This window comes from Phlebotomus papatasi, chromosome 1 (genome assembly GCF_024763615.1).
Source record: "Phlebotomus papatasi isolate M1 chromosome 1, Ppap_2.1, whole genome shotgun sequence".
Taxonomy (NCBI): Eukaryota; Metazoa; Arthropoda; class Insecta; order Diptera; family Psychodidae; genus Phlebotomus; species Phlebotomus papatasi.
The window spans coordinates 18,383,853-18,404,789 of NC_077222.1; the positions used below are offsets into that span (position 1 = coordinate 18,383,853).

General features: G+C 35.3%; 3 protein-coding genes across 3 annotated transcripts; 1 reads left to right on the top strand and 2 right to left on the bottom strand.

Annotated features, from left to right (window-relative positions):
- Window positions 1-3,361: 3,361 nt before the first annotated feature.
- LOC129798065 (serine protease HTRA2, mitochondrial-like) lies at window positions 3,362-5,028 on the bottom strand. The gene has a single exon (XM_055841031.1). It carries the CDS (start codon window positions 4,708-4,710, stop codon window positions 3,454-3,456), a length of 1,257 nt encoding a protein of 418 aa, XP_055697006.1. The 5' UTR covers window positions 4,711-5,028; the 3' UTR covers window positions 3,362-3,453.
- A 3,130-nt stretch (window positions 5,029-8,158) lies between these two features.
- Window positions 8,159-9,176, top strand: LOC129798083 (valacyclovir hydrolase-like). Its single transcript, XM_055841055.1, has 2 exons — window positions 8,159-8,696; window positions 8,754-9,176. The coding sequence occupies exons 1-2, from the start codon at window positions 8,198-8,200 to the stop codon at window positions 9,110-9,112; spliced, it is 858 nt and encodes a 285-aa protein (XP_055697030.1). The 5' UTR covers window positions 8,159-8,197; the 3' UTR covers window positions 9,113-9,176.
- A 10,409-nt stretch (window positions 9,177-19,585) lies between these two features.
- Window positions 19,586-20,644, bottom strand: LOC129799514 (serine protease HTRA2, mitochondrial-like). The gene has a single exon (XM_055843466.1). It carries the CDS (start codon window positions 20,519-20,521, stop codon window positions 19,586-19,588), a length of 936 nt encoding a protein of 311 aa, XP_055699441.1. The 5' UTR covers window positions 20,522-20,644.
- Window positions 20,645-20,937: the final 293 nt, after the last annotated feature.

The window sequence follows — 20,937 nt, forward strand, 5'->3', positions numbered from 1 at the left end:
AAGCCTTTGTAAATTCTACAAAAAGCGCTCAATTATAACGAATCACGATAAAATAGGAGGACTACAGCGAATTTGAGCAAATTTGCTTCATAATTAAACGTGAAAATTGTCAACAAAATTTTCCGCCCGATTGAAAAAGAGCCGATTGAGCGAGAGTCTACTGTAATTTGGGTCCCGGGATTATAAATATTTTTGGGACCGAAGAAAACCTCGGGATTTTTCAATTTTTCTGCCAAATTTTCAGCAATAACTGTTCTTAACAAATGATTTTCTAATTTACCGTGTAATATATTGCAATACGCAAAATTCATAATTGTGTGTGCCTAATTTCATCAGGTGCATAATCCTAGGATCCCTTAAAATTCAGATCAATTATAAACAATTTTTTTTTACTTCTGAAAATGACTGTTACAATAAATAAAAAAAAACGACAAAGCAATTTTCAGGAAACAAAATCTAACTCACGAATTCGAGCATTTTACGAAGTTTGTTTCACCTCCACCCTTCCAAATCCACTTGAGGAAAAATGTTGGCAAATTGACATTGATTTGATTAGAGAAATGATAAATAAATGTAATAAAAATAAATGAATTAAATTTATTATTGCTTACTATAATACGGGCTCTACAAATTGTGAGACATTATCGTCAAAATGGAGAATTTTGACAAAATTCCTTCAAAATGTCATTTTTTGACGATTTTTTCTACAATTTACATATATATATATATATATATATATATATATATATATATATACATATATACATATAAAAATCTTTAAGAAAAAAATCTACACTGGATCTTAAAATCTACACTGGAGCAAATTTCATCAAAAATTATTTCAAACATTTTTGAAAGAAAAATTACCATTTTTGACGAAATTTTTGAAGATAATTCTTCAAAAATTTTTGCCAGATTACAATAGTCCCTAATCGCATCTACACATTGGGAGAAATTTTTGTCAAAAATTGCTTTTTTGAAGGAAATTCCGTGCAGCGTTGTAGGGTGAAACGTCAAATTTCTGTCAAAAACGCAATTTTTGACGAAAATTGCTCCCAATTTAGACACCTTAAGTACTCTGCTTTTGGACTGTTTTTCATGAAGACTAGAAAATACTCTAATTTCTTTTTTTCCCCTTAAAATATAGTGTTGTTTGTTGAATCAATTGAAATTCAAGAGATGTGGAACTTTTGATAAAATCTCATGTTTACATCATCTTGGAGTTCAAAAAAAAATTCTACATTGTTTAGGACAGGAACAATGGATAAAATATTCACCAGAAGAAATTTTTAGTTATTTCAAGAGAACATTTCAGGAAAAGTCTCTCCAAAACTGCACTGGATTCCACTAGGACTCGTGGAAAATTTTCCACGAAAATTCAGTAAATACTTTCTTAAGGCTCCTAAAGGTGTCTATACATTGAGCACAATTTTCGTCAAAAATTGCTTTTTTGAAGGAAATTGGCTGCAGTGCTGTAGGCAGAAACGTCAAAATTCTGTCAAAAGTGCAATTTTTGACAAAAATTGCTCCCAGTGTGTAGAGGCCTTAAGAAACTTCTACAAACACTTTTCTCAGTGTTTTCAGCAATCAAAAAACAACTTTTCATGAAAAATAATCTCGAATCGTATTGATTTCTTTCAAAAATGTTATCAAAAATGATTTTGATGTATTTTAATCCAATGTATAGCTATTCATCTTTGAAGCACAATTTTGAAGAAGAGTACCTCGAATGGGATACGATTCTTAAAGAAGTTGCCTAGATAATTTATAAATTTTCTTAAAAAGTTCCATTTGTTTGTCAAAAATTCCTACCAATGTGTAGGCAAATTATTTCAAGAACACGTTTTGAAGGTTTTTTTTTATAGAATCTTCTCCTAACGTGTAGACAGCTTAAAAATAATAGCAGAAAAGGCTCTTTAAGAACTATAAGACCACTACACATTAGGAGTAATTTTCACGAAAAATCGCTTTGTTGAAGGAAACTGCCTGTACTACTTTATGGCCACTGCACACAAAAGAAATTCATGTCCATGTTGAAGCAAATTGCTTACTTGCGATATTAACGTTCTTAACGTGAAAAATCGTTAAATATGGACATAAATTTATCTAGTGTGTAGAGGTCATTAGGAAGCGTTGTCCAGATTACGTCAAAACAAATTTGACGAAAAGAGCTTTCAAGTATATAGAGATTATTTTATTACTGTCAATACGATATTGACTTGAAAATTAGCTGAAAGAGTTTAGCATAAATGTAATTAATCAAAATAATGATTGCCTACATTTTTGTCAATTTTCTACTAAAAGCTTCTACACATTGGGTGCAATTTTCGTCAAAAATTGTATTTTTGACAAAATTTTGAGATTTTTACCTAATGGCCTCTACACATTAGAGGAATTTATGTTCATATTGAAGTAAATTCCCTACGATTGTCTAAGAAAAACACTTCAATATGGACATAAATTGCTCTAGAGTGTAGACGCCATAGAGCAGTCTAGACAATTTCCTTCAAAACAGCGATTTTTGACGAAAACTGCTTCGAATGCGTAAAGACCGTAAGTCGCCTCTCAGCTAACCCTCAGGTCTGAACAAGCCCTAAAGATCTTTTGTTAAGATTGTTAAAATAAGCTTTAAGTAACAGTCAGAAGATATACTAGTTCGGAGAAATTTTATATTTGTCGTGCGAATAAATATTTTTATTTTCACAAAAAAAAGTGAAGAGTACAGTAAACCTTCTGAGAAATGTAAATATACCAAGCTCGTTGCAATACCTCTTTCTGAAATTAGATCATTTTCTAAAGGCCAAGATAGATTCAGGCTGAACCGTGAGAGTATATTAATTTATAAACATTTTGCAGTAAAGAATTAGAGTAAAGAAAATAAATGCATCCTACAGTGCATGAGAGTTTTTGACAAATATTTACTGCCCAATTTTGGAGTCTAAATATTGTCGAGGATCAACCTGAGTCTATTTGGGCCTTAACACTGGGAAATGTGATAGAGGAAACGAGGAATACCTTTCATTTTGTTTAAATATACCAATAGAAGCCATTTCATTTTCTATTAGTATTTTTAGATCAAAATCTTTTGTTTTTTTCAAAAAAATTGAAGGAAGGAACCTTCTGAAGGTGAACATATTTTTTTTTAAACAAAATAACATTGTGTTTATATTGATTTTATTTGCAAATAAAATCAAATTTTAATCGATGTCTTTTAATAAAATCAATATCTACTTAAAATTAGAAAAAAAGATTAAATATTATAAGAAAAAATTGTAACGTATAATAGATCAAATTGAAAATATTGACGAAAATTTCTTGCGTGTGTTGGATGCTTAATTTGATGATGAAGAAAAATTCTCACTTTTTGACCAATTAAATTGGAAATTTTATTGTAAGAATAAAACGACTTTGAACTCTCTGAACTCACCCCAAAACCTCTCAGCCGGATGTCATCTATTCGGGATCTTCTGGACGGATGGTAATATGAAGTTTTTCTAGACCTCGAAAGATTACCATTGTTATGTCCTTCCCGGGCTCTGTGAGGGCATCGTAGATGTCTGAGGATGTCTTCACGGGTTTTCCACTGATTTCCGTGACGATATCTCCAGGATTGAGGCCTCCAGCATGAGCTGGAGAGCCCAGGATGACCTTCCACACGAGAACACCGCTCGTGATGTGATTGGGAACAGGATGGCTGCGATGTCTGAGTTCTTGGAGGATGTCGGGAGTTATGGAGATCATAGTGATGCCCATGTATCGTCGATGAGGTGGAGTAGCCTTCTGACCACCTTTTTTGATCCTCTCCTTGCCACGATTGAGGAATTTCTTGGCGTAGTCGATTGGGATAGCGAAGCTGATCCCGGCAGTGACTTTCATTGAATTGATTCCTATCGCTTCTCCATCAAGATTGACCAGGGGCCCACCGGAATTGCCGAAGGTGATGGCAGCATCTGTCTGGATGTAGTTGATATCGCGGCCAATTAGGCCTAATTCTTCTGATGCTCTCTGCGTTGAACTCACCACTCCGGCGGTGACAGTGTTACTCAGAGCTAGAGGACTTCCCAGGGCTACCACCCATTCTCCTGCTCGGAGATTCGAAGACTCTCCGAGTTTGATTGTGGGCAAATTCTTGCAGGATATCCTCACAGTTGCCAAATCCGACACGGAATCCACATCCTCAACGACTCCTGGAAATGTTCTCCCATCTGCAAGTCTCACCTGGACTCTGCTGTAGGGTTTGTTGATCACAACATGAGCATTTGTGAGGATCAGCCCGTCTGGGTCTACGATAAATCCTGATCCATTTGAGGCTGTCAGAGGTTGTCCGGAAAAGAAGTCATATCTTCGGGTATCCTTAATCTCGATGTATACCACTGCAGGAGCAGCTATATCTACAACATCTGCAATCACATTGAATTCTTTCCGGCGGCCAGAAGGAGGCATTTTGGTAGCTGCCAGAACGGTCGGAAAGATGCTTGCGTCATCTCTTTTTCTCAGGTAACTGCTAATTCCTATCGCACTGGAAATGATTCCCAGGGCTATGCCATATATTCTCCAGGTAGATGATGAGGTGTCATTGGTCCTATGATGGTGTTTCTGGTTATCTTTGGGGGTATTTTGGATCCTGGATGTTGTGAAGAGTCTCAGATTGCTCAGGGATAAATTCCGCCTATATGTTGATTGTACTCTCAACAGCAAACTCCTGCTCATTTTAGACAATTCACTGAGTAATAATTTTATTGATTTAGGCTCCAAACACACATTTGAGGAAGTTTTGTAATCCCTGGTCAACCACCTAACCTCACATTTCTCCCACGCACTGGCAAGCCATCTTTGGTAAGTTGGCAGTACCCGGCTGACCAGGTGTTAACAGTTGGCAAACATAGCTGGCTACCCGGCCGGCTATCTACTATGTACAAACTTAGTATATACTGTGTATTATACTTAGTACGAAACTAGTATGTCCATATAAAATACATAGTCTTTCCGTACAGAAGTAGATCTTGAAAAATTCGAAAATCTATTTGAAGATCCAAAAAAGAGATTTTCTTACTATTAGATAATTGCGCAAGGTGGCTGAGATACATCTTGTTCGAATTTCGAAGTGCTCAAGTGTCGAAATGTAACGGTCTTCATATTTGTTGTGAGGAATAAAACAGAACAACGACGCTTACTATTCTTGTCCCATTACTCAATCACTCCATAATCACTGAGTAACTCTTTTGCCAGCTTTTTAGTGTGATATTTGATAAATTTTCCCCACCTTGTTCGAAAATTTAGTATGAAAATTCGAAATTGAATTTGAAATCTGCGAACTTCAACGACTTTTTTGCAAATAGAGTTCCATTTACCTTTCATCCAAGACACTATTGGAGAATCAAAATCTACTTGTGATCGGGCTCAGTAGATTTTGTATGAAACGTCCCAAATACTCATCACTAGTGTGCATGAGTCGACATTTATACTGAGTATGTACTGTGAATCACAAATATTAATTTTTTCACCTGATGAGGCAATTTTCTTACAGGAAACGTAATTCTTAAGCTTCTTTGGCTACTTTTATGCCTCTTTTCGTATAAATCTATGCAAAATAGTAAAAAATTTGCACATTTGTTTTCGATGTTATTGTGGCAATGGAGCATATCAGAGACACTGTAGAATGAGTGGAACTGTTTATAGCGATGGATAATACTTCATCAAATTTGTCCTAAATCCGAACCATGAGAACCCAATTCAAAGTAGAGTTCGTGATCTCTTAACAGAAAGACAAAACAACAAAATAGTTTGGGTGCCAGGTCACTGCGGAATAGTCAGTAATGAAGAGGCAGATAAAATAGCCAAAAGCGTGTTGGAATCCTCGCAAAATATAAACAGTTCAATCACTCCGATGGATCACTTATCATATATAAAGAAACAATGGGAGGCAAACAGAGAGAATGCTTGGAGGTCACTCCCGGAGCAAAACAAAATGAGAGCAGTGTGCAACACCCTTAAGAAAATAAAGGTTCCTGATGGCCTAAGCAGAAGAGAGCAATGCCTAATCGCCAGAACAAGAATTGACCACTCTAACATATCGCACAAATACCTTATGGAGAGGATACTATCCCGAGTTTGCGATCACTGCCAGTGGATAGTAACCATCAAACACATATTGGAGCTGGAGGACTGAAGTGTATGCACAAGAAAGAATTGCCGTTGGAGGTATAATAATGCAAAGAGACCTTGGTGATGAAGCAGCAGCCGTTAATTTCAAAAATATCATCAGATTCTTGGAACGGACTGGACTGAGCAGCGAAATTTTATTATGATCATAAAAAAAAATTGTTCCTTACAAAAAAAAAAACCAAAATGGTACACACGGAATAATGTCTTGAAAGACTAAAGGGCCCCCCACTTAACTCTTTCGCGTCATTAGGGTCATATATGACCCGGGGAAAAAACATTTTTTTTTTAACTATTTACATTATGAAATCTATCTGTTTGTGCACGACATCATAATAGAAGGATGTAAGATTCTTGGCTAATTTTCTCAAGACTCCAGATATTAAGGAAAAGAAAATATTTGAGATCAAATATCACGAATTTCGAACTTTGTGAAATGACTTTTCTTTTTCAAAATTTTTTATATTCATTTATTTTTTTCAGCAAAAAGTTCTTTAGAAACACAAAATAGAATATCAAAAGATTGTATATTGCATATTTTGATATAATAAATTACTCTCAATTTTCCAAAAAAGCGTGTAGAATTTTCCGGGTCATATATGACCCTATAGTCCCCAAGGGTAACAGTGTTTTCGTCCCAAACCTGCAGCGAAATGTAGTTGGGACATTGTTTTTCTTTGTGAAATGCAGGTGGGACATCTTGCTCCTGGGCATTTCATCTTATATCTGATGAATTATAACATATTTTGCAATATTTTAGAGGATTCTGCAAGCGTCTCATATTGTGCAATTGTATTGTGTGTGAATAAATATGTGGATAAGTTTATTTTTGCCAAATACCACTCAAAATATTGTGACAGTGACTGTTCAAGGGATTACCAGGAAGATTCCTTGAACACCAGGAGTACAGTGTTCATCAAGACAATCCAGTTTGCCATGGTTTTGGCCAAATTAGTAACTTCAAGCAAAAAAAACTCTTAAAAAGCCCGTGATATAGATTTTGAAAATGGTAAATAGACTTCCCTTGAGGACAACAGGGTCATATATGACCCGGGGTTTTTCCGAGTTTTCACGCAATGGAAAATTTTTTTCCTCTCTGAACTATTATATTTGATCATAAAGCATTTGGAAAAACTCAATTTTGTATGAATTCATCTGCTGAATAAAAGTGGGACGCGAAAGAGTTAAGGATCTCGGATCCATTTCTCAATGGGCGCATAAGGCCTATGTCGTCGCGCTCCTCAAAACACAATAATAATAATAATAATAATAATAATAATAATAATAAATGAAAAATATACAGTAGAGTTCCTCAAATTTGAACATTTGGGGGGTATAGATGACATTTCTCACTCCTCAAATTTGAACAATATTTTCAAAAACGTAACGGAATTGATGAGAAATGCACTTTCCCTAAATTAAGAAAAATAACTTTGGAGAATATTATCAATGTAATTTATTGTGAAATAAATGGAATTTGTTGCGGAAGTTAATATAATACGATAATATTGAAGAAAAACAAGAGAAAAATGAAACTCCACGAAAAACTTTCTTCACATAACCTCAAATTTTACGTTTTGAACTCAACCGTCGTTCAAATTTGAGGAACTCGACTGTAATACAAATCGGACTCAGATTTTTGTCAGACTAGTATCATGGAAATATGAGCTCCGATTTTGTTCCGGCCGGGTGCTATTTTCCACTGGCCCAAAACTATTATCAGCGCTGTTAACATTCTGGTACCCAGAGCTGTTGGTTGTTAACTTTGGTCAGCTGGGTAACAACAACTTGCATGCTATTTTGGCGCCAATTTTTCTGAGAATTCAAATTTTCCACATTCAGGAAACGTTATGTCTTCAAGATTGATCGGGAAATTGAAAAAAATAGGAAAATAATTTAAAAATAATTAAATATAGAACACAGCTTGTCCAAAATGCATATTGAAATATTAAATTGTAAAATACTTTATTGGATCTCTCGTAGAGATTGCGGTATTTTGACAGCCGCCAATCTCCGAGAAACGCCATAAAAGAGAATGATTACGCGAGTTTTCCATTCGGCAAAAAATACATTTTCCCTGGTTATAAGACGAGGGATGGCCTCGGCTAAAGCCATTGAGGATAAGATTCAAGTTGACGATGTGAAAATCAATTATGTGAAGGTGGGAAGTGGCGAGAGGGCTGTTCTTCTGTTGCCAGGAGCTTTGGGATCCGCAAAGACAGACTTTGGCCCCCAAATTGAAAAGCTCCCGGACATTCTGCCCAATTTTACACTCATTGGATGGGATCCTCCTGGCTATGGCAAGTCTATTCCTCCCCGGAGGCAATTCCCTCTTGATTTCTTCTACAAGGATGCCAGATATGCCCACAAATTGATGGAGAATTTGTCCTTCAAAAAATACTCAATTCTGGGATGGAGTGATGGTGGAATTACTGGGATGATTCAGGCAGCTGAGTTCCCAAATGCAGTGGAAAATCTTGCAATTTGGGGCTCTAATGCATACATCGCCCCGAAGGAGATAGAAATCTATGAAAGTAGGTATTTTAGGGGCTTATTTTCTCTTTGAAAAACTTTTTTTTGTCCGTTTCCAGGCATTCGGGATGTCAGCAAATGGTCAGAGAGGATGAGGAAGCCAATGGAAGAAGTGTATGGAGTGGAAGATTTTCCCAAACTCTGGGGCGAATGGATAGATGCCCTTATGAGAATTTACAAGGAAAAGGATGGTAATCTATGCAAACATCTTCTGAAGAGCATTTCCTGCCCAACACTCATTCTCCATGAGCAGAAAGATCCAATGATTGTGCCTGAACATGTCCCCTATCTCTTGGATAACATCAAGGGGGCTCGTCTGCATACCTTCCCCGATGGCAAGCACAACATTCACTTGCGCTATGCTGAGGATTTTAACAAGGAAGTTGCTAATTTCCTGACCCAATCAGCCAAGTTGTGAACTTGAACTTTGAAGCTTTTTTTGCAGTCAAAAATAAAGTATACTCCGAAAGTTCCGGAAAAAATATCGGTGAAATATCGGGAGGGGTTTTTCGCAGGAAAAATTGTATTTTCCTAAAGAAATTTTCACGGTTTTCTTGTAAATTGCTTGGATAGATGCGAAAGATTAATATTTTAGAGAATTTTGGTAAAAACAATACAGCCCGGCCGGAACAAAATCGGAGCTATAACATATTTCCATGATACTAGTCTGACAAAAATCTGAGTCCGATTTGTATTATATTTTTCATTTAAAAATATATGATATTCGTACCCCGTAATTGTCCGAGATATGTTCCACTCATTCTACAGTGTCTCTGATATGTTCCACTGCCACAATAACAACGAAAATTAATTTGCAAATTTTTTACTATTTTGCAAAGTTTTATACGAAAAGAGGCATAAAAGTAGCCAATGATGCTTAAGAATTACGTTTTCTGTAAGAAAATTGCCTCATCCGATGAAAAAATTAATATTTGTGATTCACACGTACACGGCAGTCACACCAATACTAATGCTGCCAAAAAGTCTCTTATAGAAGAAGTACCTCTAACCGTGTAAACAGACGGAATTTCCACGGGAATTCCCACGAGCAAATGGTAAATTTGCTATACAAGCGCCCTCTGCAAAAGTGCACGAAACTGCCCGAATGTCTTGAAATATTTTGAATTTCAAATGGAAATTTTCCGTTGGAGGGTGAAATATTCAATTTTCTAAAATGGAAAAAAGCTATCTCGCTCGAGATAGCTTTTTGCTTCCGGAGAATTCCGAAAATTTAATTTGGAGTGTTTTTAAGCAAATAATATATGAAAAAACATGTAAAATCTCCTGTAGTGATCAAAACATTGATTTTAAAAGCAAATTAGAAATCGAATAATAATACTATAATAATTTTGAAAGGATTAGTGTTTCTGGATTAAATTAAATATTCATCAATAACATTTCAGAAGAGGTTTAAATGATTGGAAAGGCAAATTCAAAATTTATCTTTTTCAATAAATCCCATTATTAAAAAATGTAAAGAATATAATAATGTAGATAAGGAAATACAAAGAATAGTAAGAACTATCGAAGTTCACTGATGAAAATTATAGCCAGAAACCATATAAACAGCCTTTTCGGATATAAAATATTACTTCAATATTTTTTATTGTTTACTTTTTTTGGAAATAAAATTTTAAAATATTTTACAGTCTTCTTGCTTTTTTAAACAATTTGTATTCAATTATTATACAATTAACTAATCTTTGTAAACATCTCTGTTCCGAATGGATTGACTGCTTGGTCACCCAGGGATATTTTATACATTTTCTTCCAACACTTTATAAAATTTTAAATTATCAGCACTACAATTAAACGAAAATTAATCAATAGGTCCTATCAGCAAACATATCCAAAGCCTGTCGTTGATTTATCCACTTTAATTGGGGGTTTTTGACAAGATATTTACGCTATAACAACGTTTCTAATCATTTCTCGAGAAATTTTAAAAGATTTTCCATGAAATGTATTAATAGATAATATTACTAATATCCTTGTGGTATAATAAAGCCACTTTAATAAAATAAAGTACGTAAAATATCTTCTAAATACACATTCCGTTATTTATATTCGGAAAAAACAAAATTTGAAATTCAAATCTTCGGAGCATTTTTGTGTTGCGCTTGAAGTCCACCAGAGGCGCATAGAGCGGATGGTAAAAATTTGACAGTTCAATATGGGAATTTCCATCCGGAATTCCCATCCGGAATGGAAAATCTCATGGGAATTCCCGTGGGAATTCCGTCTGTTTACACGGTAAATCTAAACAGTCATTGCAGCATAAACGATGTGAAAATCACGTTCATAAAATACTCTTATCCGCGTAAACAGACGGAATTCCCACGGGAATTCCCATGAGATTTTCCATTCCGGATGGGAATTCCGGATGGAAATTCCCATATTGAACTGTCAAATTTTTACCATTTGCTCTATGCGCCTCTGGTGGACTTCAAGCGCAACACAAAAATGTTCCGAAGATTTGAATTTCAAATTTTGTTTTTTCCGAATATAAATAACGGAATGTGTATTTAGAAGATATTTTACGTACTTTATTTTATTAAAGTGGCTTTATTATACCACAAGGATATTAGTAATATTATCTATTAATACATTTCATGGAAAATCTTTTAAAATTTCTCGAGAAATGATTAGAAACGTTGTTATAGCGTAAATATCTTGTCAAAAACCCCCAATTAAAGTGGATAAATCAACGACAGGCTTTGGATATCTTTGCTGATAGGACCTATTGATTAATTTTCGTTTAATTGTAGTGCTGATAATTTAAAATTTTATAAAGTGTTGGAAGAAAATGTATAAAATATCCCTGGGTGACCAAGCAGTCAATTCATTCGGAACAGAGATGTTTACAAAAATTAGTTAATTGTATAATAATTGAATACAAATTGTTTTAAAAAACAAGAAGACTGTAAAATATTTTAAAATTTTATTTCCAAAAAAAAGTAAACAATAAAAAATATTGAAGTAATATTTTATATCCGAAAAGGCAGTTTATATGGTTTCTGGCTATAATTTTCATCAGTGAACTTCGATAGTTCTTACTATTCTTTGTATTTCCTTATCTACATTATTATATTCTTTACATTTTTTAATAATGGGATTTATTGAAAAAGATAAATTTTGAATCTGCCTTTCCAATCATTTAAACCTCTTCTGAAATGTTATTGATGAATATTTAATTCAATCCAGAAACACTAATCCTTTCAAAATTATTATAGTATTATTATTCGATTTCAAATTTGCTTTTAAAATCAATGTTTTGATCACTACAGGAGATTTTACATGTTTTTTCATATATTATTTGCTTAAAAACACTCCAAATTAAATTTTCGGAATTCTCCGGAAGCAAAAAGCTATCTCGAGCGAGATAGCTTTTTTCCATTTTAGAAAATTGAATACCCACCCGGCAAATTCTGCAGAATTCTGCAGAAATTCGTCAGATTTGAATTACTAACTGCCGAAAAATCAGCAGAATTTCTGCAGAATTTTGTTCTAAGGTGGATCCGATCATTGTATGAAAATTCTGCAGAATTTTCTGCAGAATTTCTATAGAAAATTTTAAAATTATCGGCAGAATTTCTTTAGAGTATTTAGATGATTTCTACATTTCTTCTACCCTTTCTAATGTTTCTAAACATTATTTTAACTACATAAAAATATGTATTTCAATTTATTTAAAATTCAATTTTTATTCAACAATTTTACGTGAATACTCTCTTTTTTACAATATTATTATGATGTTATAATACAATATTATTAAATCAGCCGTAATAGAAAATACGAAGGGGAAGGAAATGGTTAGAAAACACGAAAGAAATTCGCTATGCTCACGAAGTCGCACGACTATCCCGAAGCCACACGAAGTATCCGATTGAATGACAAGAGACGTTAAAATTTCAAAAGTGCAGAATTGCAGATCGAAGTTTTGCTGGGTATTTCACCCTCCAACGGAAAATTTCCATTTGAAATTCAAAATATTTCAAGACATTCGGGCAGTTTCGTGCACTTTTGCAGAGGGCGCTTGTATAGCAAATTTACCATTTGCTCGTGGGAATTCCCGTGGAAATTCCGTCTGTTTACACGGTATATTTCATAATTCCTTGCTTTTAGTTGTAAAGTAAAACATATTGAGCTAATGTTACAGATATGCAGCTGTGGAACCTAATCTTTCTAATATTGATTCAACATGTTTATAACCGTTGCGTTTAAATTTGGCGCGAAATAATGGTCAATAAATCAGAGCAAATCTGGATATCATTCTCTACGTTTCCCGCTTTTTTGTCAATTAATTCACTGATAATTGTGAAGCTATAAAAACGATTGCATTGATCACTCGATCTCTTATTATCTTTTATTAAGTGCTATCAGTGTGTTCATTTGTCGCCAAATAAAATTGTCTAAAAAGTATTTGAATAGTTCAAAATTTGTTAAATCAGTGTAATACTGTGTACTCTAAATCTAAACATTAAATGTTATGTTATTAAACTTGGAAGTGAATATTTAGTACGATTTTTAGTTATTTTGTTAAAGAAAATTTTGCAGTTGATAGATTGAGCGTCCTCAATCATATCATTGAGGTCTTTGTTCCTGATATAACAGTATAGTGTTTGATGAGTCATCCAGAGCAATTTTTTCAGGCAGTAAGAAATATTTCAATAATGAATTTAAATGGATAAATGTAGAGAGCGGACCAAAAATGTCACATATTCTATTGCTAAGCATAGGATATTGCTAAAGCATAGGATATGTGCCATTTTCGCTCTGTCCTCCACAAATATTAGTAAAAATGTCTCATGCTTATTTAAAAAAAAAAGTTTGTGATTTATGTAAGGAGTTTGTGTATGATGGCATAGGTGTTAAGATCGATGATGATTTTTTTAATGAAATGCAAAGAGGTGGTTTGAAAGTTCCCTCAAATCTTTTGTTAATATTTTTTAAACATATGTGTGCAATTTTTCAAGCAATTAATCGTTCAGAATTAAAACATGAATTCATGATTGAAAGAAACCAAAGAATAATTTTAAGAAAGCTTACAATGATAAGTATTCAAGAAGAAACTGAGTTTCCAAGTGGAATTTGTGATGCTTGTGAGAATCCTGTGATAAATGTTTTTTATTCAGTGTCATGTAATTTAAGCAATATTATATTCAAAAATTTTTCAATTTTAGTCAGTGATGAAATTGTAAGTAAGAAGCGAAAAAAAACAGAAGTACTGAAAATTAAAACGTCTTTTTAACCAAAACCAAAAAGCATTGTCCTCCTCTTTTTCTCATCATCATCTCTTTGATATCATCGGCGTGTCGAGCGAGTGAGTGGGGTGAGTAGCAATCGGCAAAAGTCGTTGGGCTTCGAGATACCTATCGGCGACTTTGTATGTATGAGTAAAATTTTCTACCTTCCGTCTATGATAATATGAAGGAGTCGTTGGTGTAAACAGACGGAATTTCCACGGGAATTCCCACGAGCAAATGGTAAATTTGCTATACAAGCGCCCTCTGCAAAAGTGCACGAAACTGCCCGAATGTCTTGAAATATTTTTAATTTCAAATGGAAATTTTCCCGTTGGAGGGTGAAATATTCAATTTTCTAAAATGGAAAAAAGCTATCTCGAGCGAGATAGCTTTTTTCCATTTTAGAAAATTGAATATTTCACCCTCCAACGGAAAATTTCCATTTGAAATTCAAAATATTTCAAGACATTCGGGCAGTTTCGTGCACTTTTGCAGAGGGCGCTTGTATAGCAAATTTACCATTTGCTCGTAGGAATTCCCGTGGAAATTCCGTCTGTTTACACGGTCAGTGATTTTAGCATCAAGAGGTGTTAAGATGACAGACGGGGGAGGGACGGACCCTCCCGATCGGGGTTGAAAAAGAGATGCGGGAGAAGCCGCTTTTGCTGCTTCGCAACCATTGCCACCAGAGAGTTACCGTTATGATGAAACCAACAAATATTTGGGTTTTAAAGTGGTAATTGCCAAGGAAAATGGGCATGCTAGTGCCTTTGCCATTAACCGTGTAAACAGACGGAATTCCCACGGGAATTCCCATGAGATTTTCCATTCCGGACGGGAATTCCGGATGGAAATTCCCATATTGAACTGTCAAATTTTTACCATCCGCTCTATGCGCCTCTGGTGGACTCTGTTTACACGGTAACAAATGTTGGCGAGACAAGTACACTCGAAATGAGATAGTCTTGGAGCAATTTGGAAAGAGATGCATCGCCTATTGTGGAAGTGCGAAAATCGCAAATGATTTGACATCAAATGAGCAACTCATCGCTTCCGGATTCACTGCTTACATTCCGCTATACTACGTCGCTACAGCTGCGATTGTCTGGAACGTTGACACTGATAAGACTGAGGAATGGATATTGGACAACATTGAGGTTCCCGGAGACCGCAGAGTCCTGAAAGTCTTCCGATTGAAACGTAAAATAATGACAGACGCTGGAACTCCAGAATGGATTCCTGCAAATCGAATCAAAATCTTCATCGAAGGATGTGGAACTCCCCAGAGAGTCTTCTTTGAAACCATTACCTGCCAAGCCAACCTCTTCGTGAAACGATACACACAGTGTGGAAATTGTTTCAAATTCAATCACACCGCGAAAAAATGCATTCGTGACAAAATCTGCAAAGGATGTGGACGTTTTGCCCATGATGGTTCATGTGACTATATCAAGTGCGCTGGATGCGGAGGAGATAGCCACCCAACAACTTCACCCAACTGCTCGGCCAAAATTCGCCAACGAAACATCAACCATGCGATGGCCACAGAGATGCTCTCCTGGGATGAAGCCAGCCGAAAATTCCCAACAAGTCCACGAAGCAATGTCAACACCACCTACGCCAGTGTTCTAAATGCAAACCCTTTTGCTGCTTTAACGATTGAGGATGACGACTTCCCATCACTACCTGAAGCAAGGAATAAGCAGAAGAAACACCAAATTTTCTCAACCATGAAGAGGAAGAACACATCATCTGGGTCTCAGCCAAAAATGACCCTCAAGGCAGCTAAGAGAATCCGAAATGAACAACAAGCTGCAAGTCAAATTGAAAGCACATCAATGCAGGGTGTGGAAGATGAATCTTCTTCTCAACACTTTACATCTGCAGAGCAGCAAGAAGATCTTCAACAGAAGCTACAAGCAATGCGCGAGAGGCTTCAAGATAACAACAACAGTGAATCTGGTGGGTTTACTTCCAGTCAAACACACCAGGAACAATTCTTCCAGAGGAACTTCCAACCAGTAGCCGAACATGGCTACACTCATCCTCCTCCGGGAGGATCCTCCCAAGGGGCTGCCGGTGGCGGCCCTATCTGACTCCCTCATGAGGGAATATCCGACAACTCAACAGTAAGTCAGACCGAACTTAATCAAGATTTTTCTATTTTACAATGGAATATAAATGGCTTTTATCGCCATTTAAGTGATCTAAGAATAATTATAAATAGAACCAACCCAGTTGTAGTCTGTATACAAGAAACTCTTTTAAATAGAAAACGAGATCCAAAATTTAAAGGATATAATATTGAATATGAAAATTATTATGAAAATGAAATAGCCAGTGGAGGAGTATTAATTATGATTAAAGAGGGTTTCTCATATCGAGTCCTAGATTTCAATACTGAATTACAAGTAGTTGGAATAGAAATAGAATATCCATATAAAGTGAATTTAATTTCAATATATTTACCACCAGGCCCCATGAACAAAAATGATATAAAAAACTTAAAAGATAATTTAAATGATCTAATTAATCAAATTCCCACCCCCTTTTTGCTAATGGGAGATTTTAACGCCAAAAATCCTATCGGGGAGGAAGCAAGTTGGATAAAAGGGGAGAAATTATTGAAAGTATTATAGATCATCATGACTTAATTTGCCTTAATGATGGCTGTGACACTCACTATTCATTAGCTTATAATAGTTTTAGCTCAATTGATTTAGCCTTAGCTTCACCTCAACTAGGAGGAAAAGTAGAATTTTCATGCTTAGGAGAAAATGGTTCTGATCATTTCGTAATATGTAACAAACTCTTGGGTGCAAAAATAAATACTTCTAAGAGAGATAAATTTAATTTAAAAAAAGCAAATTGGAATCATTTTCAGATAAATATGCAAAATAATGAAATAACTGAAATATCTCCAGTAAATAAAATAATTGAATTTCAAAATCAAATAATAGAAAGTGCAAAAATCGCAATTCCTCGCACTGGAAATAAAATTAATAAACCTACTTTGCCTTGGTTTGATAAAGAACTCAAAAATCTAGTTAAGAAACGCAATAAACTCTGTAACAAAGTGCAAAAGAATAAGAGAAAAGGTATCAGTTGTGATAGTATTATAAAGGAATATAAAACTTTGAAAGCAGAAGTACAAAATAAATTGAGAAAGGCCCCACATGAATGTTTTCAAAACTATGTATCTCAAATTAATATTTTCACTACTCCTACTGAAGTATGGGATATGATAGGAAGAATATTGAATAGACGTAAATCAAATACAATAAGATATTTAATAATTGATGGAAATACTATTGATAATCCAAAGGAAATTGCCCAAGTACTTGCTAAACAATTTTATAATAATTCCTCAGATATGAACTTTACAGATTCATTTCTTAAACAAAAAAATCAGAAAGAAAGTCAAAAAATTGAATTTTCATGCGATAACTCTGATCCTTATAACCAAAAATTTGAATTTCATGAGCTGGAATATTCTCTTAGTCAATGTGGAAACACTTCTCCTGGAGAAGATGAAATTTGCTACGATATGCTTAAAAATCTGAGTTTCACAGACAAAGAGAAATTATTAGACATAATAAATGATATTTATTTGAGTAATACTTTTCCTGATGAATGGAGATTGGCCATAATAATTCCTATTTTAAAGCCAGGCAAAAACGCAAGTGATCCTCTGAGCTACCGTCCTATCTCACTAACATCATGTGTTAGTAAGCTTATGGAGAAAATGGTAAACAGAAGGCTTAGTTTCTATCTAGAAGAAAATAATATCATTTATCCATATCAGGCAGGGTTTAGGAAAAAAATGTCAACCATTCACCACATCGTACGACTCTCATGTGATATTCATGATACTTTTGCAATGAAAGAGCACCTAATAGCCGTATTTATGGATTTACAAAAGGCGTACGACATGGCATGGAAACATGAAATTTTGAATCAAGTTAAAAAAATAAGAATAAAAGGTCACTTAGCCTTTTATATTAAAAATTTCTTAAGTGACAGAGTTTTTAGTGTAGCAGTAGGAGATCAAACATCGGATATATTTCCTTTAAAAAATGGAGTCCCTCAGGGAGCTGTAATTTCAGTTAATTTGTTTCTTATTTATATAAATTCCATAATCCCCTATCTTCCATCAAATATCAAAACAGTTATTTTTGCAGATGATATAACAATTTATAAAAGTTCATCAAATATAGATGACATTCAAAATGATCTTCAGTTAGCCTTAAACAAATTAGAAGAATGGTCAAATGATGTCGGAGCAGTATTTTCTCCCAGCAAAACAGAAGCAGTACATTTTCATAGAAAAAGAAAGTATAGTGAAAATCCTTGTTTAACTATTTACGACAAATCTATTGATTATAAAGAATCGCATAAATTTTTAGGAGTATACTTTGATAATAAACTAAACTGGAAATCCCATGTAATGTACATTAAATCCAAATGCAGTAAGAATTTAAATATTATAAAGTGCGTTTCAAATCATAAATGGGGAGGAAATAGAAGAACTTTAATAACTTTATATAAGTCGCTAGTTTTATCTCAGCTGGATTATGGTTCCATAGTTATAAGCTCCGCATCCAAGAACATTTTACAAAAACTAGATCCTATACACAACTCCGGTATAAGAATGTCAATAGGAGCATTTAGATCTAGTCCCATAAATAGTATTCTATGTGAATCCGGAGTTTACTCACTGTATTATAGAAGAAAGTTACTTACTTTACAATATGGAATCAAAATTCTTGGATTAACTGACCATATCAACCATTCTCTATTTGCAGATTTAGATCACACTGTAGCTCAGAGAGGGGTAATTGCTGAATTTAAATCACTATGTCATGAATTAGAAATTCCAATTGAAAAAATATCTAAATCTAAGAGAGTACAATGGAATTCTCAATGGCCAAACTCTATTCAAACGGAAACAAGCCTTTCAAATTTTGACCAAAGTGACAAGTCCAGATATAATTATGAACTAGATAAACTATTTAAAAAGTATAAAGATTGTGATATAATATTTACCGATGGATCTAAGACTGAAATGTATACAGGATTTGGAATTATTTATGAAGAAGACATATCGCAGACCCATCGTATTCCTCAAGAATGTTCGGTTTATTCAGCTGAAGCATATGCTATTAAAACGACTTTAAGTACTATAAAATCATCTGAGTCAAATATTAACAAGAATATTGCAATATTTTCTGATTCACTAAGTGTAGTTCAATCTTTATCTTCATTAAATCCTACAAAGTCATCAATAGTCATAGATATAAATCTTCTTGCCCGAGAAATAGATTCAAAAATATTCGCAATTTGGATACCAGGCCATTATGGCATTCACGGAAATGAATTAGCTGATCAAGCAGCGAAACAAGCCTCAAATGAAGAAATTGATGAGACCTTCCTGGTTCCACCAGATGATCTAAAAGCTTTAGCTAAACAGAAAATCATGGAAAAATGGAATCAAGAATGGCTGGCTTCAGCTGTTGATCCGCAAACTGGGTCAGCTAACAAATTGTCGAAAATCAAACAAACAGTTGCCCAGTGGGCGACTTCAGACAGACATGTTAGACGTGAAGAAACAATATTAACCAGGATAAGAATTGGCCATTCTAAAATCACTCATGGTTTTTTAATGGAAAGAAATATTGCTCCGCACGATTGAGGAAGTTCTTAGCGTAGTCGATTGGGATAGCGAAACCAATCCCGGCAGTGACTTTCATTGAATTGATTCCTATCGCTTCTCCATCGAGATTGACCAGGGGACCACCGGAATTGCCGAAGGTGATGGCAGCATCTGTCTGGATGTAGTTGATATCGCCAATTAGGCCTAATTCTTTTGATGCTCTCTGCGTTGAACTCACCACTCCGGCGGTGACAGTGTTACTCAGAGTTAGAGGACTTCCCAGGGCTACCACCCATTCTCCTGCTCGGAGATTTGAAGACTCTCCGAGTTTGATTGTGGGCAAATTCTTGCAGGATATCCTCACAGTTGCCAAATCCGACACGGAATCCACATCCTCAACGACTCCTGGAAATGTTCTCCCATCTGCAAGTCTCACCTGGACTCTGCTGTAGGGTTTGTTGATCACATGAGCATTTGTGAGGATCAGCCCGTCTGGGTCTACGATAAATCCTGATCCAGCTGAGGCTGTCAGAGGTTGTCCGGAAAAGAAGTCACATATTCGGGTATCCTTAATCTCGATGTATACCACTGCAGGAGCAGCTATATCTACAACATCTGCAATCACATTGAATTCTTTCCGGCGGCCAGAAGGAGGCATTTTGATAGCTGCCAGAACGGCCGGAAAGATGCTTGCGTCATCTCTTTTTCTCAGGTAACTGCCAATTCCTATCGCACTGGAAATTATTCCCAGGGCTATGCCATATATTCTCCAGGTAGATGATGAGGTGTCATTGGTCCTATTTCGGTGTTTCTGGTCATCTTTGGGGGTATTTTGGATCCTGGATGTTGTGAAGAGTCGCAGTTGATTGCTCAGGGATAAATTCCGCCTATACGTTGAATATACTCTCAACAGCAAACTCCTGGTCATTTTGGACAATTCACTGAATAATAATTTTATCGATTTAGGCTCCAAAAACACATTTGAGGAAGTTTTGTAATCCCTGGTCAACCACCTAACCTCACATTTCTCCCACGCACTAGCAAGCCACTTTTGCTCAGCTGGCTGCCAGTACCCGGCTGACCAGAGGGGCAATTCACGAAATTAACCAGTCAAAATTTTGACTGCGGTTACTTTACTGCATGTTTTCTGTGAAGCGAATTTCGCCAACCCAGTAAAAGGTGCGTCTCCTCGCTAAAAATGGAGGGTGTACAAGATTTTGGGTCTTGTACCTGCTGGAATTTCTAGGTGTACCCAGCCAATTTCACCCGCCAGCTCGAGACTGGAGGGTACGATTTTTTTTGGCGTATTGAATAAATGAGCAGTAAAAAGTTAAAATTGATCAG

Excerpts from the sequence above, each read along its gene's own strand:
- LOC129798065 (XM_055841031.1), bottom strand. The coding sequence starts at position 4,710 with ATGAGCAGGAGTTTGCTGTTGAGAGTACAATCAACATATAGGCGGAAT.
- LOC129798083 (XM_055841055.1), top strand. The coding sequence starts at position 8,198 with ATGATTACGCGAGTTTTCCATTCGGCAAAAAATACATTTTCCCTGGTT. Across the intron at positions 8,697-8,753 it reads GGAGATAGAAATCTATGAAA|GCATTCGGGATGTCAGCAAA; the intron begins GTAGGTATTTTA and ends GTCCGTTTCCAG.
- LOC129799514 (XM_055843466.1), bottom strand. The coding sequence starts at position 20,521 with ATGACCAGGAGTTTGCTGTTGAGAGTATATTCAACGTATAGGCGGAAT.